At 46.8% G+C, this 20,956-nt stretch overlaps 2 protein-coding genes across 3 annotated transcripts in view; both read left to right on the top strand.

Annotated features, from left to right (window-relative positions):
* The first annotated feature begins 1,348 nt into the window (after positions 1–1,348).
* SMIM9 (small integral membrane protein 9) lies at positions 1,349–4,170 on the top strand. Of its 2 annotated transcripts, XM_042974826.1 has the most exons (4): positions 1,349–1,671; positions 1,752–2,032; positions 3,431–3,560; positions 4,036–4,166. In XM_042974826.1, the coding sequence occupies exons 2-4, from the start codon at positions 1,846–1,848 to the stop codon at positions 4,109–4,111; spliced, it is 393 nt and encodes a 130-aa protein (XP_042830760.1). In that variant the 5' UTR covers positions 1,349–1,671; positions 1,752–1,845; the 3' UTR covers positions 4,112–4,166. The 2 variants fall into 2 exon arrangements, 1 of the variants encoding a protein (XP_042830760.1); XR_006213494.1 differs by lacking the exon at positions 1,349–1,671 and having other exon boundaries at positions 1,950–2,051; positions 4,036–4,170.
* A 12,217-nt stretch (positions 4,171–16,387) lies between these two features.
* The window catches only part of MPP1 (membrane palmitoylated protein 1), a 29,367-nt gene continuing 24,798 nt past the window's right edge, over positions 16,388–20,956 (top strand). The window contains exon 1 of the mRNA XM_042974685.1: positions 16,388–16,593. Within this exon, the coding sequence (XP_042830619.1) occupies positions 16,492–16,593 (102 nt within the window). The 5' untranslated portion in view covers positions 16,388–16,491. The remainder of the gene's footprint in view (positions 16,594–20,956) is intronic.

The raw sequence follows: 20,956 nt of genomic DNA, 5'->3' as shown, positions 1-20,956 counted from the left end.
GAGCCTGACATAGGGCTCGATCCTATGACCATGGGATCACCACCTGAGCTGAAATCAAGAGTTGGATACTTGGGGCACCTGGATGGCTCAGTCGGTTAAGCATCCGGCTTCGGCTCAGGTCATGAGCGCGTGGTTTGTGAGTTCGAGCTCCGTGTGGGACTCTGCCAACAGCTCAGAGCCTGGAGCCCGCTTCGGATTCTGTGTCTCCCTCTCTCTCTTCCCCTCCCCCACTCACACTCTGGCTCTCCCTCTCTCTCAAAAATAAACACTAAAAAAAAAGAGTCAGATACTCAACCGACTGAGCCACCCAGGCGCCCCATGGCTTTGGGTTTTATGACATGCTTAGAGTAGTTTTTTTCCACACCAAGATTATACAAACACCCACCCATACTTTATTCTAATATGAATATGGTTTTACTTTTGTTTAGTCCTTGATCTATCCAGAAATTGTTTATTTTTGTGTAGGGCTTTCCCTTCAGTGCATCCAAATGAATAGGCAATCATCATGTTAAACCATCTTTTATCATTTATTAAGGTCTCATGTATATATATATATATATATATATATAGTATGTATATATATATATATATACATACTATTGTAAGGTATAGTAGATACCATGTGGCAGGCAAAATATCTTAGAATTCTTCAAGACTAAAAGGAAACAGCTATGTAAGGATGGGTGTTAGTATCAACACAGATGTTTGTACATAGAAAAAGACACCTCTATGTTTAGCTGTCAAATAGAGAGAGACTAGGGGAGGGTCCAATGCACAGATGATATCATAAAGGATAGTAGAATTCCATTCGGAACTTCAGAGAGAGACCTTAGGAGAAAACTCTGACCAGCTTCTTCCGCACTCTGAACACTGAACCTAATTTACTGACTTCTTGGCACTAAGTCAATTTTCAGGCAAGTGTCTTCCCACCTTAACCGACCGAACCACCCAGGTGCCCCAAACGTGGGTCTCTCTACGCCTTATCAAACAACAGATGAATGTATTAGTTATAAATGACTTAAGTAATAGAAAGCCCAAATTAGAATGGCTCAAATAGGGATTATTTTTCTCATACGAAGCAGCCTAGAGGTGAACAGATACAGGTGCAGGTTTAAGTGACTCAAAATTTCCAAGGGGAAAATGGTGACACCATCTCTTTTCTCGAGACGGCAAAAAGTCTTCCCAGAAGCCACCTGACCCATTTCTGTTATGCTTCATTGTCCAGAACCGTGTCACCTAACCATTGCTAGCTGCAAGGATGGCTGGGGAAGGCAAGATTCAGCTCTCCTAGCTTCTCCAGTAAGGAGAAGTGAGGAAGCAGAGGGGAGGCGTGGATGGAAGCAAGGAGACAGAGATGACCGTGGGTGGGAGTGGAGGTGGTGAGAGTGGCAGGAGTAGGGAAAGACTTGGCAGGTAAAGCTGACCAGGCTCTTCTGATAGTGGGCGCGGGGAAGTGTAAAAGAAGAGTCAAAGACGACCCACACGTTTGGGCCCGAACAGCTGAGACCATTTGCACTCACGGAGCTGGGAAGCTTGAAGGGAGATCTAGACCGGGAGGGAGCGCCACGTACCTGACCTGACAGAGCAAAGTTTCGTTTTGTGTTGTTTTGTTTTTCTTGGAGGGAGGACGCATTGTGCCGTGGACACCGACCGTGTTCAGGATTCGACAGTGTGAGTTGGCATTCTTATGTTCGTGACAGATGAGAAGCTTTTTGTAACACAAACTAAACCACCATTTTCTAACCTTTCAGACGACTCTTTCTGCCTTGGAAAGAGCCAAGGAAAAAGGCGTCTCCTGCTGGCCAAATGAGCTAGGAGTACAGCCGAGGGGCCCTCAGGAGAGTCATGGAACCCCAGAAGCTGGTGAATGTAGGATTTCTGCTGTGTTCCGTGAACTGCCTCTTGTTAGAGACTGTAGCTTCCCCCGCATCACCTTTATCTGCCTCTGAAACACAAGACGCAGCAGGATGGAAACCACAGTCAAGGGGTGTGCTTGCCGTGAGGATGAATCTTCCCATCACCTCCGGAAGACGTTAAGATTCATGTCTCAGGTTAGGAAAAGCTGATCTTGTATTGAAAAATAATGTGCACAGGAAAGCAAACTATTGTGGTTTGGTTCAGTTTAGATCAATAAGCACTAACCCACCTATTGTTCCCCAAACCCTTTGCTGAATTGATGAGGTTTGGGGGGTGACAGTGGGGTTCGTGGGGTCCTGAACCGACGGCCAAGAAAGAATTCTTGAAGACGTCTTTGGTGCAAAACGGTGATTTTATTGAAGCACGGGGACAGAACCCATGACAGGAAGAGCTGCCCCGGGACCATGAGGAGAGACTAGTTATATACTATGGGGTTGGGTGAGGTAAAGTCCAGGGGAAGTCTCCAGTGAGAGTTTCACACACTAAAGAAGACTCCCAGGATAGTGGAGGCCTAGCTATTGCCAAGGGAAGGTTGTTTTTCCCTCCAGCAAAGCATCAGCATTAACACAGTAGGGAGTTCTGGAGAAAAGTTTTACCGGCCGGCCCCAAGTATTTGCCAACAGGCTGCAGGTTACAAGGAAACTTGGTTCTATCTGCCATTTCCTTCTGCCTTTGTTTCCCCCATCACTATGGAGGGGTGATGGAGACTTAGGGCCTGCAGGACTATGATCTCTACCAGTTAACCGTTTGTTTTTCCCTTTCCTTCGTTCTTGGGCAGCCAGGAGCGCCAGAGGAATATCACACACATCCCACCTGGTTGTGGGGGGTGCTGTTCGTGGCCCGTCAGCTTGCCTTATGTTCCCTCATCAGAATGACACGGATTAGGAGTTCACAGTTGGGCAGCCAAAGCCAGAGATGCCAACCTTCTGTGAAATATGTCAGAGGCTACTTGAGGACAAAGGGATCATTCAAGTCGCTTGGCGGGGAGGGGCTAGGGAAGACTTGCTTCCAAAGGCCAGCTTCAGACGTGAGCACATATACTGCTCAGATCTTTTCACGAAGTGCCCTCATGTACAAGGAGGCGAAGATGATGTTCCTCTGAGGGTCCTTTTTAATTTTTTTTTAAATTTTTACTCATTTTTGAGAGAGAGAGAGTGGGGGGAGAGCAGAAAGAGAGGGACACACAGAATCTGAACCAGGCTCCAGGTTCCGAGCTGGCAGCAAAGAGCCTGATGCGGGGCTCGAACTCACGAACCAGTTTGATCATGACCTGAGCCAAAGTGGAATGCTTCGCCAACCGAGCCACCCAGGCGCCCCATGGGATACCTTTTTTTTAATGTATATTCCTTGGATGTCTGAGAGGCACCACAGTAAAATCATTAAGTATATGGGCTCTGGGCAACCATAAGAGCGTGATATCTGGGACAGCTATGTGAACTTGAACCAGGGTTCAAATCCCAGCGTTATCCCTTACTTGATCTCTCATCAGTGAATGTCCATGCTTTTTCTGCAGAAAACCACAGGTCCTGGCTGAGCAACTTCAGGAATTACTTGCAGGATCACATCAAGAACTCCATACCTTCAGCAGCCATTTTTGCTTTTCTGATCACCGCAACCATGATGGGGATCCTCTGTTGCCTCACGTAAGCTGCTCTGGGATGAAGAGAGGGAAGGGGAGCTTGAGGGAGAGGCAGGAACAATCAAGTTCCCCACCAGCCTGTACAACTATAATTAAGGGAAAGGGTTTTTTTAATTTTTTTTAATGTTTATTTATTTTTGAGAGAGAGAGAGAGAGAGAGACAGAGCACGAGTGGGGGAGGAGCAGAGAGAGAAGGAGACACAGAATCTGAAGCAGGCTCCAGGCTCCGAGCCGTCAGCACAGGCTCAAATTCAGCAGCCGTGAGATCATGACCTAAGCCGAAGTCGGACACCCAGCCGACTGAGCCACCCCAGGCGCCCCTAATTAAGGGAAAGTTTTAAGGAAGGTAATTCTTGTTTCATCCAACCCACTCCATCCATTACCAATGACTTATAGGTGACATTGAATAACCAGTGTTTATAGCTGATCTTTTTTTTTTCTAACTTCATTAACTCCAAATGTCTTTCCCTTTGGTTTAGGAATTATACATGGAAAATATCGAATTACCTATATGTTCAATTGCCTGAAACTCTGCCACAAAATTTATCTATGTAAATCATATGAACTCAGAGAGATTCGTGAAATAGTTAACAAAATAAACATAGCTAGGAAAACCTAAATTTTATTAATTGTCTGGTGGGTCAATGCTATGGTGGGAGACAGAGTCCAAGGCGGGGAACCTATGAAAACACGAGATGGGATTAAAAAGGCTTTGCCTGCTAAAGGACTGTTCAAAGTGCATAAGCTAATAAAGTGACTGAGGGCAGAGACCGGGTTAAAGGTGTGGCGTCCCCGCCTAAAGCTCCTGATAATCTGAAAAGATCACACGATCAAGAACCCTATCTAGGAAACAACAACCTTGGATATGGTTACGGACACAGAACTGGAGCCAAACAGAAGTCGGCTAGGTTTTCGAGAGGCGCTTATTGCCAAAGAAACCATGAGCCAGAACTAAATGAGCTGTCTGTTGTTTGAGCCTTAAAATTGTATTTGGGCTTCTGACCTTGCATGAGAAGGACACAGGCTTGGGAGTTTCCCAGGGTGGCTCCCGGGCACTTGCTTCAGATGCAGCCACAATGACTAGTAGGGAGAGCCTCCCAGCAGGTGGGCAGTGGGCCCTGGAGCTTCTCCCGGAAAGCAGACCGGCCTCATCGGAGTCTGCCCGGCAGGGTTCCGGCGCTACTGCTGAGCCAGGACTCCTGTGTGGCGCCCATTATTCCTTTGCCAACGGGCATGTTCATGGTGATTAGACTCTTCCTGCTCCCTCATTGTATTTGGGTCGTGCGGATCAGGAGCAGATAACTTGTTTAACTTAATAAGTCGCTTAAACCAAGAAGAAAGAGCTGCACCCAGAATTGAGAGAACCAAGCTTCACCCAGGTACTCTGCACTTCGAGCTGGACACACTGATGAATGAGATTTTGGTCTTGGGGGAACATGGTGCCACGAATCAGGTGTTCTGGAAGCAGTGAGACAGGAGTTCGGCGTGCAGGACATTAGCAGGGATCAACACCTGTGGAGGGTAGGGGGCGGAAGGGAGAGGTCGAACTGCGTCGCAAGCCCAACGAAGCCTCAGGTGACCCCAACAGAGTCATCTCACGTTAGCCTGATGTGGCCGATACTTTATAGAGGCTGTGTGCTGACAGCTGTCTCAGCAGCCGGAGAAACAAGGCCGTTCTCGGGGGGGAACCCGAGTGGCGTATTTCCGTGCGCACCACAGGGTGGGGGCATGGCATGTATGGAAGGGAAAATGAAATCGATTTCGGGTGGCCGGTAACACAGGCTGCGAAAGATGCCGGCAATGTGTTCACCAGGTCTGCTCCTTCTTCCCAAGCACAGAGAAAGGCTGCATTTCCCAAGTAAAGGAAGCCAGGACTCTGATTGTCTATCTCTTGAAGTAGATGGCTCACCCTGAGGAGAAAACCCAGTAAGCCCTTGCTGGGAACAAGCAAATGGCTAGTGAAAGCACCAGTGAGGACAGTGAGGACAAGAGGGAAAGCAAGATAGAGCAAAACAAAACAAGACATTGATGAAAAAATATAAAAGGAGAGAGGGAAAACAGGATAAACAAAGCCAGCACCATTAAAGAGACTTAGTTGATTTAAAAAACCCTATTTAGGGGTGCCTGGGCGGCTCAAGCATCCAACTTAGGCTCAGATCATGAACTCGCGGTTTGTGATTTTGAGCCCCACGTCAGGCTGTGTGCTGAGTGTGGAGCCTGCTTAAAATTCTCTCCCCTCTCTCTCTCTCTCTCTGTCACAGGGCACCTTAGTGGCTCATTCCATTAAGTGTCTGGCTTCAGCTCAAGTCATGATTTCATGGTTCGTGAGTTCGAGCCCCGAATTTGGGCTCTGTGCTGACAGCTGAGAGCCTGGAGCCTGCTTTGGATTCTGTGTCTCCCTCTCTCTGTTCCTCCCCCACTCACACTGTCTCTCTCTCTCTCTCTCAAAAATAAAGATTGCACTGTCTCTTTCTCTCAAAAATAAAGATTAAAAAAATTTTAATAAAAAATAAAATACTTTAGAGAAAGTAAGATTAAAGGAAAAAACGATATATGCAGGGGACACATAATTAATTTCTTTGTAGAAGACAAGCAAAATAATACAACAGGAAAAGACACTCAAGGTATAATTTGTGTTCATGTTACAGAAATAAAGGAAGATTTGAGTCTATGATCATAAAGGGCACATGAAGCCCCAGGAATAGTAGAATCTCAACAACACTGATTTTTTAAAACTATATTTCACCGTAAGGATTGGAAAGAGTTTCTCTCTGCCTCTTTATCCTCTATACTCACCTATACACCACTAGCTGCAGCTGTAAAGAGGCTTAAACTAGATGCTTTGTTGCCTGAGGAAATCAGAGAACCGTGTATAAGGAAGTTTTTGTGATTGAGCCCTGGGCCTCGGCCTGCGTGCTGATAGCACAGAGCCTGCTTGAGATCCTCTCTCTCCCTCTCTCTCTGCCCCTCCCCCACTCACGCTGGCTTGCTCTCTCCCTCTCTCCGTCGCAAGGAAATAAGCATAAAGAAGTTTAAAAACCTTACTAAATGTCCATTGCCTGGTTAAAGAAACAACTTAAGGATAATCTCGTGGAATCATATTCAGGAAATATTATAGTGGAAAAAGCAGATTATGACAGAGGATATACAATTGAAACCAATTTGTTATTAAAAACTGTATGTACAGGGGGAAAAAAGCTTCCAGGGATGTCACCAAAGTATTAGACGTGGGTCACCTCCTTGTGCCGGCGAATGGGCGGCTGTGATTAGTTTCCTATTGCAGCTGCTACTATTTTCACGTTTCTTTTCATCTAACTGCACTTCCCGGACTTTTCCACAACAAATTGTATTGCTTGATTAGTAAGGTTTTTAAACTTTTTTATGCTTATTTCTTTGAGAGGGAGAGAGGGAGAGAGCAAGCCAGCGTGAGTGGGGGAGGGGCAGAGAGAGAGGGAGAGAGAGGATCTCAAGCAGGCTCCGTGTTGTGAGCACACAGCCCGATGCCCAGGGCTCAATCACAAAAACCGTGAGATCACCACCGGAGCCGAAATCAAGAGTCCGACACTCAACCGACGAAGCCACCCAGGCACCTGTGATTAGTAAGCTTTTTTTCAAATGTTTATTTTTGAGAGAGCGAGAAAGCAACAGTACTGGAGCAGGGGGAGAGGGCAGGGAGAGAGAGAGAATCTCAAGCAGGCTCCGCAGTGACATCACAGAGTCCCGGTGCAGGTCTCGAACACATGAACCATAAGATCATGGCCGAAGCAGAAATCAGAAGTCGGATGCTTAACTGACTGAGCCACCCAGGCGCCCCTGATTAGTAAGTTTTTTAAAAGATACTTTAACAACAAAAGAAGATGGGTGCCTGGCCAGCTCAGTCATTAGAGCATGCAAGTCTTCGTCTTGGGTTGGTGAATTCCAGCCCCACCTTGGCAATAGAGATGACTCCAAAAGAAAATCTTTATTGTGTTATTACATTATTTTTTTTTTAAAGAGAGACATAACAAGCAAGGGACAGGGGGACAGGGGCAGAGGGAGAAAGATAATCTTTTTTTTTTAATGTTTTATTTTTAGTTTTGAGAAAGAGAAACAGAGCACATGTGGGGGAGGGCAGAGAGACGGAGACACAGAATCGGAGCAGGCTCCAGGCTCTGAGCTGTCATCACAGAGCCCCATGCGGGGCTCGAACTCACGAGCCGTGACATCATGACCTGAGCCGCAGTCAGACGCTTAACCAACTGAGCCACCCAGGTGCCCCAAATAAAACCTTTTTTTAATTTTTTTTTTTTTTGAAAGAGAGAGAGTGTGTGTACGTGCATGAGCAGCAAAGGGTCAGAAAGAGAGAATCCCAAACAGGTTCTAGGCTCTGAGCTGTCAGCCCACAGCCCGACATGGGGCTCAAACTCAGAAACCGTGAGATCATGACCAGAACCGAAGTTGGACGCTTAACTGACTGAGCCACCCTGGGACCCCACGACAGAGAGAGAGAGAGAGTCTTAAGCAGGCTCCACACTCAGCCCAGAGCCTGATGTGGGGCTCGATCCCATGACCCTGGGATCATGACCTAAGCCAAAATCAAGAGTCGGACACTCAACCGACTGAGCCCCCAGACTCCCTCAGAACACAATCTTTTAAAAAAAGAACCAGACATGGAACCTCTGTTCTGTTTCTACTTTTTGAGTGAAAATGATTTCCCAGTGGAAGTTCGTGCATACATCCATCCAAAAGAAGAAACGCCACGTGACCATACTTGTACATCTACCTCCAACCTCAACTGCACAATTCATCAAAGCATTCTGTCTGAATGAAATCATGTGGTTCATATTAAAAGAAGGCTTTGTCTAAAATCACATCCTGGGGGGTGTGCGGCAGCTTAGTCGGTTGAGCCTCCAACTCTTGGTTTGGACTCAGGTCATGACCTCGAGGTTTGTAAGTTTGAGCCCCACATCGGGCTCTGCGCTGACAGGGTGAAGCCTACTTGGGATTCTCTCTGTCTCTCCTCTCTCTACCCTTTCCCCGCTCTCTCTCTCTCTCTCTCTCTCAAAATAAATAAATAAAAACTTTAAAAATCTTATTTTGGAAAAGGTAATGTAATTACAAAGTAACTCTGTGCAGACCAGGAATTCAAACCTCGTTCATCAGTGTCTCTTCTTTTCCCAGTATTCTTGTAGGTGAACCAGTCCAATGAAGCACTAGAAAATTCAGTTGGACAACTGTGGTGTTTGGCTTGCTGGATTCCGAGGGAGTGCAGAGTGTGCTATTTGCTTACAGTAAGGAAGTACCTGTTGGTTAAAATTAAATTGTCTTCCATGTTTATCTTTGCCTTTATTTTCTCCTTTAAAACATGCGATTGAAAAATGGGAATAGCCTTATTGCTGTTTTGATTATAAAAGTAATACATATTTTATTACAAAAAAATTTCCTAAAATAAGAAGAAAAAGTACCCGTAATGCCAGTGACCCAGAAATAAATATTGTTAACATCTTGGCACATCCCCTTTCAAACTTTTTTCTATGCTTGTATTACCAGTTTTCCAAAATCTTTTATTTTATTATTTTCTTAATGTTTATTATTTATTTTTGAGAGAGACAGAGAGACAGATTGCTAGAGGGGAGGGGCAGAGAGAGAGAGGGAGACACAGAATCCGAAGCAGGCTCCAGGCCCTGAGCTGTCAGCACAGAGCCCGATGCGGGGCTCGAACCCACAGACCGTGAGATCATGACCTGAGCCGAAGTCGGACGCTTAACCAACTGAGCCACCCAGCCTTCCCCGCCCTTTTTTTTTTAAAGAAGGATATCCATCATGTCACACAATTTAAGTTTATTTATTTATTTTTGAGAGAAAGCAAGCAGAGGAGGGGCAGAAAGAGAGAGAGAGAGAATCCGAAGCAGGCTCTGTACTGTCAGCACAGAGCCCGACACGGGACTGTAACCCATGTATACAGTGAGATCATGACCTGAGCTGAAACCAAGAGCCAGAGACATTTAGCCGACTGAGCCACTCAGGCACCCCTCCCAAAATCTTTCCTGTGAAACAACAGTTCTGTTTTTTTTTTTTAATTTTTTTTTAACGTTTATTTATTTTTGAGACAGAGAGAGACAGAGCATGAACGGGGAGAGGCAGAGAGACAGGGGGCAGAGAGAGAGGGAGACACAGAATCGGAAGCAGGTTCCAGGCTCTGAGCCATCAGCCCAGAGCCCGACGCGGGGCTCGAACTCACAGACCGTGAGATCGTGACCTGAGCTGAAGTCGGACGCTTAACCGACTGAGCCACCCAGGCGCCCCACAACAGTTCTGTTTTAATAAATGTTATGAGATAGGAGGGCTCAATCAATGGCCAACCAAGTTTGAGAGGTGCCAGATTAAACATATTTAAGTATGCTTTTTTAAGATTTTATTTTGAAGCAATCTATGCAGCCAACATGAGGCTCGAACTCACAACCCCGAGATCAAGAGTGACGCACTCCACCGACTGAGCCAGCCAGGTGCCCGTAAGCGTGTTTCTTTGCTCCAGGACTTCCAAAGGCCTTTTGAAAGGCTAACATGACTCTCCACCAGAGGGTATGATGTGCGGTATTTCCCAAAAAAATTTGAACGTGGGATTTGTTTTTATGGATTGATCTGCACTCTTTGAGAAATGGATGTGTGCGCACACAGTCACAACCTGTTTTTTTTCATATAGTGTCGGTAAATATATGTCTATACAATTTTAAGTGTCGCATAGTACTCCTTGCCATGGATGTGACATAAGTCATGTAACCATTTAGGGTGTTCCTACTTGTTTACTATTATAATATATATTATAATATGATACTATTATAAATGTAATGCTGGTAATAGTTTTACGAATTATTAATTTGCTTTTCCCCTTTGCTGTTCTGAGTTTGAAATCATTCATTCGGTGGATACTTACCGAACACATACTGTGACTCAGGCACTGTTCTGGGCAGGTAACAAAACAGACACTAATCCCAGCTCTTGTGGAGCCCTGTGCTGGTGGAAGGATCCAGATCACTCCGGCAAATCGGTGAACCTCCAACAAGAGGTGTTCCAGGCACAAGGCGCAAGAGGGTACACGTGCTGGGTCAAGAGTACCCCCTCTGCATTCGAAAGCAGCAAAGAAACCAGAGCAAGTGAGGGCAAAGTAGGTCCTTGTGGGCCGTTGGAAGGATCCTGGGGTGATAGGGGAGCCAACAGAAGGTTTGGAGCAGAGAAGGGATATAATTTGATAGACGTCTTATAGCGTCATGTCAGCTGCCACGTTGAGAATATAGGGGGCCAAAGACAGGAGCAGGGAGACCAGTCAGGTGAGAGATGACTTCACTCGGACCCGGGTGGGGAGCAGCGGAGTTGCGCAAAGTGTCAGATGCTGGACAGGTCGCGAGGGGAGAATCGGGCAGGATTTGATTCCAAGTCAAATGACGTGCGGGAGAGAGGGAGGCTCCCAGGGGGCCTCCCAGGCTTCTGACCCCAGCGAGTGAAGGGAAACCTGCTGCAAGTTAGGAATTTCCCGCATGAAAAGAAAGACTGAAGTGGTATTTGACTTGATACTGAGGTGAGATCTAGGGAGCCGTCAGCCACAGGCCACCCCGCAGGCCAAGGTGAGCTCGGTCACAGAGGCTGCTGATCAAACCAAAAGGCTGTGCTAGAGGCTCACAGGGGACCCGAGGGCCAAGTGAACAGATTTGGCGTTCCCTTCCCCCTTGGCCCCTCCTCGCCCCCAGGGCAAGCCCTGTCCTGTCTTCTAATCCCACGGCCTCACCTGCTTTCAAACTGTATGTACTCTTCAGGGGGTTTCTCTGTTTACTTGCTTTATGTTCTGAGATTCTGCCACGTCGATGCTTATAGACGTGACTAAGATTTGCACCCGTCCTGCCGAATGGCCTATTGCCTGAGAAGAGCTGGACTCACTTAGCCCATCAACTGTAGAAGGACATTTCTACTGTTTCTGGGGTTCGTTTTCTCTTCTCGACAAAGCTTCTAGAAGAGCACGTCTCATAGTGCGCATGGACAAGAGTGTCTCTACGGAATACAGCCTGTGATTGACTTGCTGGGTCAAAGGGTAAGTGCACGCTGCATCATCAATGCCGCTTCCCAGAGTGATTGCACGGATTTACACTTCCTGCCAGCGTTAGTGGGAGTATAATGTTCCCATGATCCCACATGCTTCAGCACATGGAATATCAGGAGTCTTTTACCCGGGTAGATGAGAGGTTGGATCCTCTTGTGCTCTTAGCCTGCATTTCCCTGATAACCGATGAGGCTGAAGCCCTTTCCCTGTCTTTATGGATCATTCGTCTTTCATATGAAATTCCTGTTAGTGAATTTTGCCCATTTTTCTCATTTGTAGTGTTGTTTACCCACCTGTAGGAATTCTTGATATATTCTGTATACCATTGTTTTGAATGTGATTGAAGTGAAAATGCCTTCTCCCAGCTAGAAGATTCGATTTTCACTCTTGCTAGGATGTATTTTCAAGAGGATGTATTTGCTTGAAGGTAGACAAATTCGCCCATCACTTTCTTCTAAGAAATCCTTTTCTATCCCCATGTCATAAAGGAAGTCTCCTGCATTCCAAAAGTTTTGCACATTTGCCTTTCACATTTAAGTCCTTAAACTACTCCAATTAATTTTCGTAGGGTGTGAGACTGAGTTCAATTTTATTTTTTTACTATTGTGAGAAGCTATACTTTTCCACTCTTGAACCTTGAACTGAATTTCGGTGCCTAAAGGCAGTTCTCGGAATTGAGAGAAGCAGATACCTGCAATAAATTCCAAGAAGCAATAAATTCCAAGGAGCAGACCCAGATTCTGAGCACTGAGCACCCCTGAACCGGAACCGGCCGCCCAGGAAAGCCTGTGAGGCCGGCTTTTCTCTGAGTCAGCTGACTCGGTCGGGGGTACTTTTCGACCCCGAGCCTCCATCAAAACTCTAACTAAATTTTGCTGGAGGAGTCACCCTCTCTGAAGCTCTTCTGACTGCGGTAGTTTGGATAAAGTGTTAGTTTTCACGTCTAACGAGTCTCAGTTTTCATTCTGATAATATGCATCCCGATATGGCCAGTACTACCTAGTGCTAGTCTGCACTTCCCCTACGGCTCTACCTGTTAGGGTCTTGGAACTGCATTGGATCTATAGGCCGACGGAACCTTCCAAACTGTGAATATGACTCAGCTCTCCATTTTGTAGCTCTTCTTTAATGGATTCCAATAGAATCTTGTCATTCTGGCTACACGATATACAGAGTTACATTTATTCCTAGGTATTTTTCATTTTACATGTCACACTGAACGGCATCTCTTAAAACTATATTTTCTTTTTTGAATGTTTATTTATTTAGAGAGAGAGGGGAAATAGGGAGCAGATGGGAGAAGGGTAGAGAGAGGGAGAGAGAGAATCCTAAGCAGGCTCCGCGCTGTCAGCACAGAGCCCGACGTGGAGCAAATTGTATTTTCTGTGTGTTGCTGGTGTATAGAAGTGTGATTGATTTCTGTGTAATGACTGTAGCCAGCAACCTTACTAATACCACTTATTAATTTTAATAATTTATTGATAGATTTTTAAATATTTTACAAAGACAATAAAATATCTGCAGACGGTGACAATTTTGTTTCTTCTTTTCCAATCTTTATAGCTTTTATACTTTTATTTTTACCTGACTGTGCTGGATACGACTTGCAATACAAAATCTTAAAGGAAACACATTTAGCTTTTTACCACTAAGTATATTTCTTGTAGATTTTTTACCAATAACTTTTTTTAATGGAAGATTTTTTTTTTAACGTTAATTTTTGAGACAGAGAGAGACAAAGCATGAACGGTCAGAGAGAGGGAGACACAGAATCTGAAACAGGCTCCAGGCTCTGAGCTGTCAGCACAGAGCTCGACGCGGGGCTCGAACTCACAGACCGCGAGATCATGACCTGAGCCGAAGTCGGCCGCTCAACCGACTGAGCCACCCAGGCGCCCCAATGGAAGATTTTTTAAATGGCTATTTTATTTATTTTGAGAGGCAGAGAGACAGGGAGAGAGCTCAAGTAGGGGAGGGGCAGAGAGAACCCCAAGCAGGCTAGGGGAACCATGAAATCATGACCTGAGCTGAAATCAAGAGTCAGACACTTAACCGACTGAGCCACTCACGTGCCTTGCAAATAACTTTTAAAGATCAGGTTAAGGATGCTCCCATCTATGCCTAGTTTGTTAAAAGTTTGTTTTTTACTACCAAGAATAGATGTTGACTTCAATTGAATATTTTTCATCTACTGAGATAGATAATAGGATTTTCCCATTAATATGTTAACATGGTAAATTTGGATTAATACATTTTCTTTTTTTTTTTTTTTCTTGATTAATACATTTTCTAACATTAAGCTAATCTTGAATTCAAATACTGAAGGTTTGGGACCAATTTGGTTACGTGCAGTTTCTGCCAGATCGCACCCCCTGGGGCCTTTTCTTGTTTGTGTGTAGTGATTTTTTGTATTTTACTGTGAGCTGCAGGGGCGAAGTGTACTTACAAATTCTCAAGGGAGAATTTTTGTTTAGCCTCTTGTGGTAGGCACAATTAGTAGTCCTGCAGAAAATAGATTAGTGGTCGCCAAGGGCCAAGGACCAGGGGACTGGGGAGTGCCTGCTAATGGGGCTGAGGTTTCCTTTGAGCGTGATGAAAATGTTCCGGAATGAGAGAGTGGTGATGGTTCTACTAAAAAACACTGACTTGTTCACTTTGAATGGGTGAATTTTATCCCGTCTTGGGCTAGTCCTCAGAGGAGGCCTGCTTCATGGGGAGGTGGGGAAAAGGAAGCCTGGTTTGGCTCAGAAGAAGTGAGGCCATGTGTACTGTGGTTTCTCTACCCAGACGAACGAGGCAACTCTAGTTCTGAATATATTCTCTGTGCATAAAGGAAGGTCTGGACGGTTCCAGAGCAAACTGGGGAGGGTTGCTCCCTCTGGAGAGTGGGAATCGATGAAGGGTGAGTGCAACTGCTGGCTAAGAGGTCGGACGCATGTCCAATTGTAAGACAGCGCTTTCCTCACTAGTGGTACCAGTTTTGACTCCCAGCAGCGATGTTCAAGAACTCATATGGACTCATATCGGCTCTAACACTTGATATGGTAAGACTTTCCCAATTTTGATAACTGAGTGGGCATACAGTGAAGTCTTGACTTGCATCTATCTCCCTGGTCACTAGCGAACTTGAACATCTGTTTGTATGTTTATTGATCATATGTATTTCTCCATATGTGAGATGTTTATTTCCTGTTTTTTACCCATTTGTCTACTGGATTATTTTACTCTTTTAAAGACTTTATTTTTAAGCAATCTCTACCCCCAACGTGGGGCTGAATCTCACAATCCCAAGATCAAGAGTCATGTGCTCTACTGACTGAGCCAGCCAGGTGCCCCTCTACTGCCTTTTTAAATACTGTTAATTTATAGTCCTTTATGTATTTATGACAGGAACTGTTTGTCATTTGCCTATACTCAAAATACTTTCTCTCAATGCACATGTGGTCTTTTTTGCTTTTTGGTTTGTTTTTTGACAAGTAAAAGTTCTTACTGTTAACAAAGTCAAACTTATGAGCGTTCTGTTTTATAGTCAGTCGTTTGTCCGCATTGTTTAAGAAATCTTTTCCTATCCCCCAAACTAAGAGTTCTTTGCTGATGTTTTGTTTCAAGAGCTTTTTGACATTTAAGCGTGTTTTTGACATTTAAGTTCTTAATCCATCTGGAATAGATTGTTTTTGCAAGAAGAAGGCTCTAATTTTATCTCTTTCAATATAAATAACCATTTTCCAGCTTCAGTTAATGAAAGTCTTTCTTGAGTTACCTAACACGCCAAGTGCATCGTATACCACAGTTGTACACGTGCAGGGTGTGTCTGCGTTCTGTAATGTATTGCGTTGCTCAGTTAGTATATCCCTGCACAAGTATCATACTCTTAATTTCGATAGCACCCTCTTTCCTTGTCCGTCTCTGTCTCTGTGTCTCTCAGCTTTCTATACTTCCTTTAGGGTAATCTTGGAGAAGGGAGCCATCAATCATGTGATCTCAGCCTCTTAACAGAGAAAACTGCGTGATGTCCAAAGTCTTCCGTTGGACTTTCTCCTCGTGGCTATATGGTACTGGAAGGTCCGCATAAGATTGTATAGAGCAATGAACTGCTTATAATAGTGTGAGGTTACTAGCCTCGGGAAAAGGGGACCAGGTTTGGGTCAGGTAAAGGTATCTATGGATGTAGACAGCCCTGAGCCCTGTAAGCCCAGTCAATGTTTTGTTCAGAAACCCTTCCATGATTTAGACTGCTGCTTTAACGCCACCAAAGCATTAGGATGCTAAGGAATCCTGTTCTAGGATTCCTAAGGAATGTCGGTTCCCTTTACTTCCACTGATCCCTCAAAATTTTTGTGGCATTAAGAGTAGAAGATGTGGCGTAAGACAAGTAAAAACAGTTTGCTGTTCGGGGCAATCAGGCCTCCCATCACCGAACTGCAGCCAGCAATGTAAATGACAGGGTACCGGCAGCCCAGGAGCCTTAAAGGCATTTTCGCAACGCGCTGGGCCCGCAGAGATTTCTGGGTAGAGCCCGGAGTCGGAGCGACGGCTTCCTTCCAGTCCCCACCGATTCGGCCAGGGCTGTGGGCGGAGCCGGTGGGCCCTCCGCCGGGAGGGCGCGGTCTGCCGGGTTCCTCACGGCCCCTCTGAGTTCAGCCTCGAGGTTGGCCGGGGGCGGGGCCAGGGCAGGGGCGGGGCGGCGCTCCGTCCCCGCCCCTCCAGCGCGCCGCCCGCGGGGAGGTGACGGGGCCGCGCCGCCTCCGCCGCCTCCGCCGCCTCCGCCGCCTGCGCCGCCTCCGTCTCCCCGCAGGCCTCGGCGCTCGCACTCCCGGCTCTGCCCGCCTCGCGGCTCGCGGCCCCGAGTCGAGGCTCCGGCAAGATGACGCTCAAGGCGAGCGAGGGCGAGGGCGGGGGCGGCATGCGCACCGCGCTCTCCGACCTCTACCTGGAGCACTTGCTGCAGAAGCGCAGCCGGCCCGAGGTGAGAGGGCCCCGCGGCGTCCTGGGCGCGGGGGTGCGGGGCCGGGGCTCGGCTCCAGGCCGCGCCGCCCGCCGCAGGACCTGCTCGGTCCGCGGCCCCGGCCGCGGGCGGCCGGCCTCGGAGCCGAGCCCGCGGCGGCTACCGGGGTTCGTTCGGGGGCTTCAGGTGCGGTGGGTCTTCCCCCCACCCCCGCAGCCTTTCTGGGTGGAAACTCGGAGAGGCCGCGGCCTGTACACAGCGCTGGTTAAGGTCAAGGCAAACTTCCCCGTGGACGGAAGTCAGGGTGACAGAAAGACTTTGGGGAACAGACCCAAGAAGAGTGGGTCCGCCTGCGTGTTGAACTGCTCGCGTGTCTGGGTCCGCAGAGAAGGTTGTAAAACCCAACTCTGCCTCTAAAGCGCTCACTCACCGTCCCTCCGCATTCGCGCACGGCCCCTGGGGCTGCGGTGCAGACGGGGTGGCCCGTGTGCATGTTCGGGTGGACAGGGGATCCACGGGTGGCTGACGTCATTGTGCCCTCCGGATTCCTGGGATGGGTGGTAAAGAGCCGTTATCCTCTATCCTCAAAGATGCCCAGAAGAGGTTGATGGTTTCCGTGTTATCTGTCATATAGTTCCGAGTGTGGGTTTCACCCACCAAAAGGAGGTCCTCTCGGGCGGAGGTGCAGCCAGCAGAATGCTCGCTCACTCATCCGGAGGCTGCGGCTGGCTCGCAGTTGGAACCATCACCCCAAAGATAGGCCCGGCGACCCCGCACCTAGCCCGGCCTGCTGCACGAACTGGGGGTCAGGTACCACTAGTGAATGTGCATAGAGAGAGAGCGAGAGGGAGAGTGTGAGCCAGAGCCAGGCAGCAGCTGTGTTTCTGCCCTGACCCAGCCTGAAGTCAGCGTGAATCTCTGTTCTCCACAGCAAGATTTTTCAGGGCAGGGCTATTTCATGCTCACGGTTTTTATTTTAAATGCCTGATAAATAGGTCCTCAGAAATGTTTGCTGAATTAATAAACGACTGAAGAGGTGGACATTAGAGATTTAGCATAACCTTCCACTTCCACAGATGATGATACTGAAGGTTCACAAGGTAAAGCAAACAGGAGAGCCGTGACTCTGGGCTGGAAGCTCCAGGAAACAGTTGATAAGCATCAGTGCCATGTTCACACCTGTCTGTTGTTTCCAGTCATGATGGCAATATTCTAGGCTTCAGTGAGTGCTAGAATGACCCAGTGGGGGAGACACTATTGTTCTTCAAATGGCAAGACAAAATTGGACTTTCCGTTCTCTAGTAGAGTATGCACTAAGAGGGAATCGGCGTCTAAAACTATCTGGCTCCCCGTAGGCTTGGATGTGTGATTTTGCTTCTCCTCTATAATTGGTTCACTTGGCTGAGCCTTGACTTTTTAATAAAAATCTCCTTATTAAATTTACTCTTGGCAGCTGTATTGAAGTACAATTAGCATACGTATAATTCATGAATGCATTTGGTCTGTTCAGTAAGATTTAACAAATGCCTATGGTCATGTAACCATCACCAAAATCCTGATATAGAACCCTTTCATTTCTCCAGAAAGTTCCCTGGTGATCCTTTACAGTCTTATAAATGGAATCCAACTGTATCAGGCTCCTGTCACTGAGCCCAGCAAGAGCCCCGTATATAACGAAGTGACCCGACTTTGTGTAAACCTCTCTGCTCCTTACGAACAGGCTTGAGAGATTGCGTGGCTCTTTGAAACAAGGCCCCGTCACTACAAGAGTTATGTTGTGGCACACCCTTTGAGTAAACAGTTTCTGTGGAGCTGGCAGTTGGTCCCAAAGTACTGCGTGTGGGCCTACTGGGTAGCCACTGTGTTTTGGTGTTATTAAAGGATTTGAAGAAGATGACAGAAGAAACTTGCTAGCTTGCTGAATGGAGTAGCATCCATATCTGGCAAGGTGTGGACATTGGAGGGGGAATCTCCAATGGTTTCTTCAGGTTCGCCTTTCCTCCGGGGCTCTACCGTTCACTTGCCGTGTATCCCTGGGCAAGCTGCCTAAGCTCTCTGTGCCTTAGGTTTCTCCTCTGTCAGACACGCCTGTGTGGAAGGTTGTGGAGGCGGTGACCTGACGTGATGTGTGTCAGGCACTTAGAACTGCACAGGGGCATCCTACATGTCCCTAAGAACCGCCTGTCCAGTAGCAGTCAGCACGGCCCCATACTGGTAAGAAGTACGAAAACCTGGGAAGGACTTGTGGGCTGTAACAGAATTCTCAAAATGATGTTGCTGAAGGCCTCGTTTACGGAGAGTGCTTTCTGTAAAAGTTCTCAAGACTCAAAACCTGAAGTTGCACTTCTGATCATAGGCCACATTTAATATTGAAAAAGTATTGCCAAAAAATAATTTTGCAATAGGTTTGAACGATGGCCTGTCTCCCATATTGAAGTACATTTCTTTCCTTGGAGAAACTCATAAGCTACCTCTGGCCTTATTCTTTACAGCAGGGCTCATCAGTGCATGTAAATTTGCTCATAGAATTCCTCTTCCATCCTGCTAAAAACAACACTTTTCCCATGAAGTAGTATGTCAAAAATCCCTCAACATTCGCTTGGGCGTCTCCCGTGATGGAAAATGACCTAAAATAGGTCAGGCTACAGGTGAGCTTCCACTAAGATCTATTCTTTTTAATGCGTACGAGCAGAGGGGGAGCAGAGACAGAGGGGGACAGAGGATGCAAAGTGGGCTCTGCGCTGATAGCACAGAGCCCGACACAGGGCTTGAACTCATGAGCCGTGAGATCATGTCCTGAGCCGAAGCCGGATGCCCCTAAAATCTGTCGATTCTTAGGCAGCAGATGCATTAGTCCACACTGGTCGTCCTTGGCTATGATGTAGTCTTGTTGATCGCCTACTGTGTGTGGACCTGGTTCTGGGGCTGAGGAGTCAACGATGAAGGCCACAGAGGCAGGCAGGTGTAGGGCGCTGTGAAGCTGCCAGACCTTGAGTCTTGGGGTATCTAGGATGTAATTGGTGAACAGCGCTCCAGGCGGGGGGGAACTGCTTGGGTGAAGCCATTGAGGTTCTTGTTGAGTAACACTTTGAGTCTGATCATTCTCTGTTGTGAAAAGTAATACCCCCCCCCCAGTTGTGACAATCAAAAAATGCCTTGATACACTGTAAAATGTCTTGATACACTGTAAAATGTCCCCTGGGGAAAGGGAAACAAAATCAGTTGACATTTCATGGATGCAGAGATTTTACCCATAAGTAGTGAATTGCTCATACCTCCTAAAAAAGGAGGACCCCGGGGGTGCCTGGGTGGCTGTCCGTTAAGCGTATGACTTTGGCTCAGGTCATGATCTCACGATTCATGAGTTCCAGCCCGGCGTCAGGCTGTGTGCTGACAGCTCAGAGCCTGGAGCCTGCTTTGGATTCTGTGACTCACTCTTTCTCTGCCCCTTACCCATTCATTCTCTGTCTCTCAAAAAATAAATAAATGTTAAGAAAATTTTTTTAAATAAAAAAGAAAAGGAGGGCCCTGGGTGTGGAGTGTAAGAAGGCAGGAGTAAGCACATCTCCAGCAGTGGCTGGGGGGAGGGGAAGTCACCCCAGGGTGGGGAACAGGAAGAAAAACTCTGAATTAGGGAACCGGGGTACGACTTTCATAATATGGAATTTTCTCTTCTGATTGTTCACTTTTTCCTTTTCCTTTATATAAAGAAATATACATGAACCAAAAACATATGTAGGTCTTTGCTCAAAAGTCACCCTCCTTGCAAGGGAAGAAGCCTTTGCCTCTATACACAGTACACTGGGTAGATAAAGCACACTGGAAAAGGATCTTTAGACACTTGGCCTTTGGATTGATTGATGTATGTGTTCTCGAATGATTTAGTGCCTGAGAAACAGTGTGCCTAGTTAATGCATGATTTTTAAGATAGTACTTGGCCAGAAACTCCTGGCTCTAGGCCTTTCTCTCCTCAGTTCTTCTCCAGCTCTTGTCATTTGTGGTAAAAGTGCTGATTTCTGTCTAATACTTTACAGCACTCTTGATTTTCTCAGTTTCTCTTTTCTAAATTTTTACAAAACGTTTATTTTTGTGAGAGACAGAGCATGAGCAGGTGAAGGGCACAGAGAGAGAGGGAGACACAGGATCTGAAGCAGTCTCCAGGCTCTTTTTAAGTTTATTTATTTATTTTGAGAGATGGAGAAAGTGTGGGTGGGGGAGGGGCAGAGAGAGAGAGAGAGAGAGAGAGAATCCCAAGCAGTCTCTGCGCCGTTAGTGCAGAGTCCGATGCAGGGTTCGAACTCAAGAACCTGTGAGTTCATGACCTGGACTGAAACCAAGAGTTGGACGCTTAACTGACTGAGCCACCCAGAGGCCCGTTCTGTTT

The sequence above is a fragment of the Panthera tigris genome, chromosome X (assembly GCF_018350195.1).
Source record: "Panthera tigris isolate Pti1 chromosome X, P.tigris_Pti1_mat1.1, whole genome shotgun sequence".
Lineage (NCBI taxonomy): Eukaryota > Metazoa > Chordata > Mammalia > Carnivora > Felidae > Panthera > Panthera tigris.
Note: the sequence above shows the minus strand (reverse complement) of the source record. Positions and strands in the feature narration are given on the sequence as shown.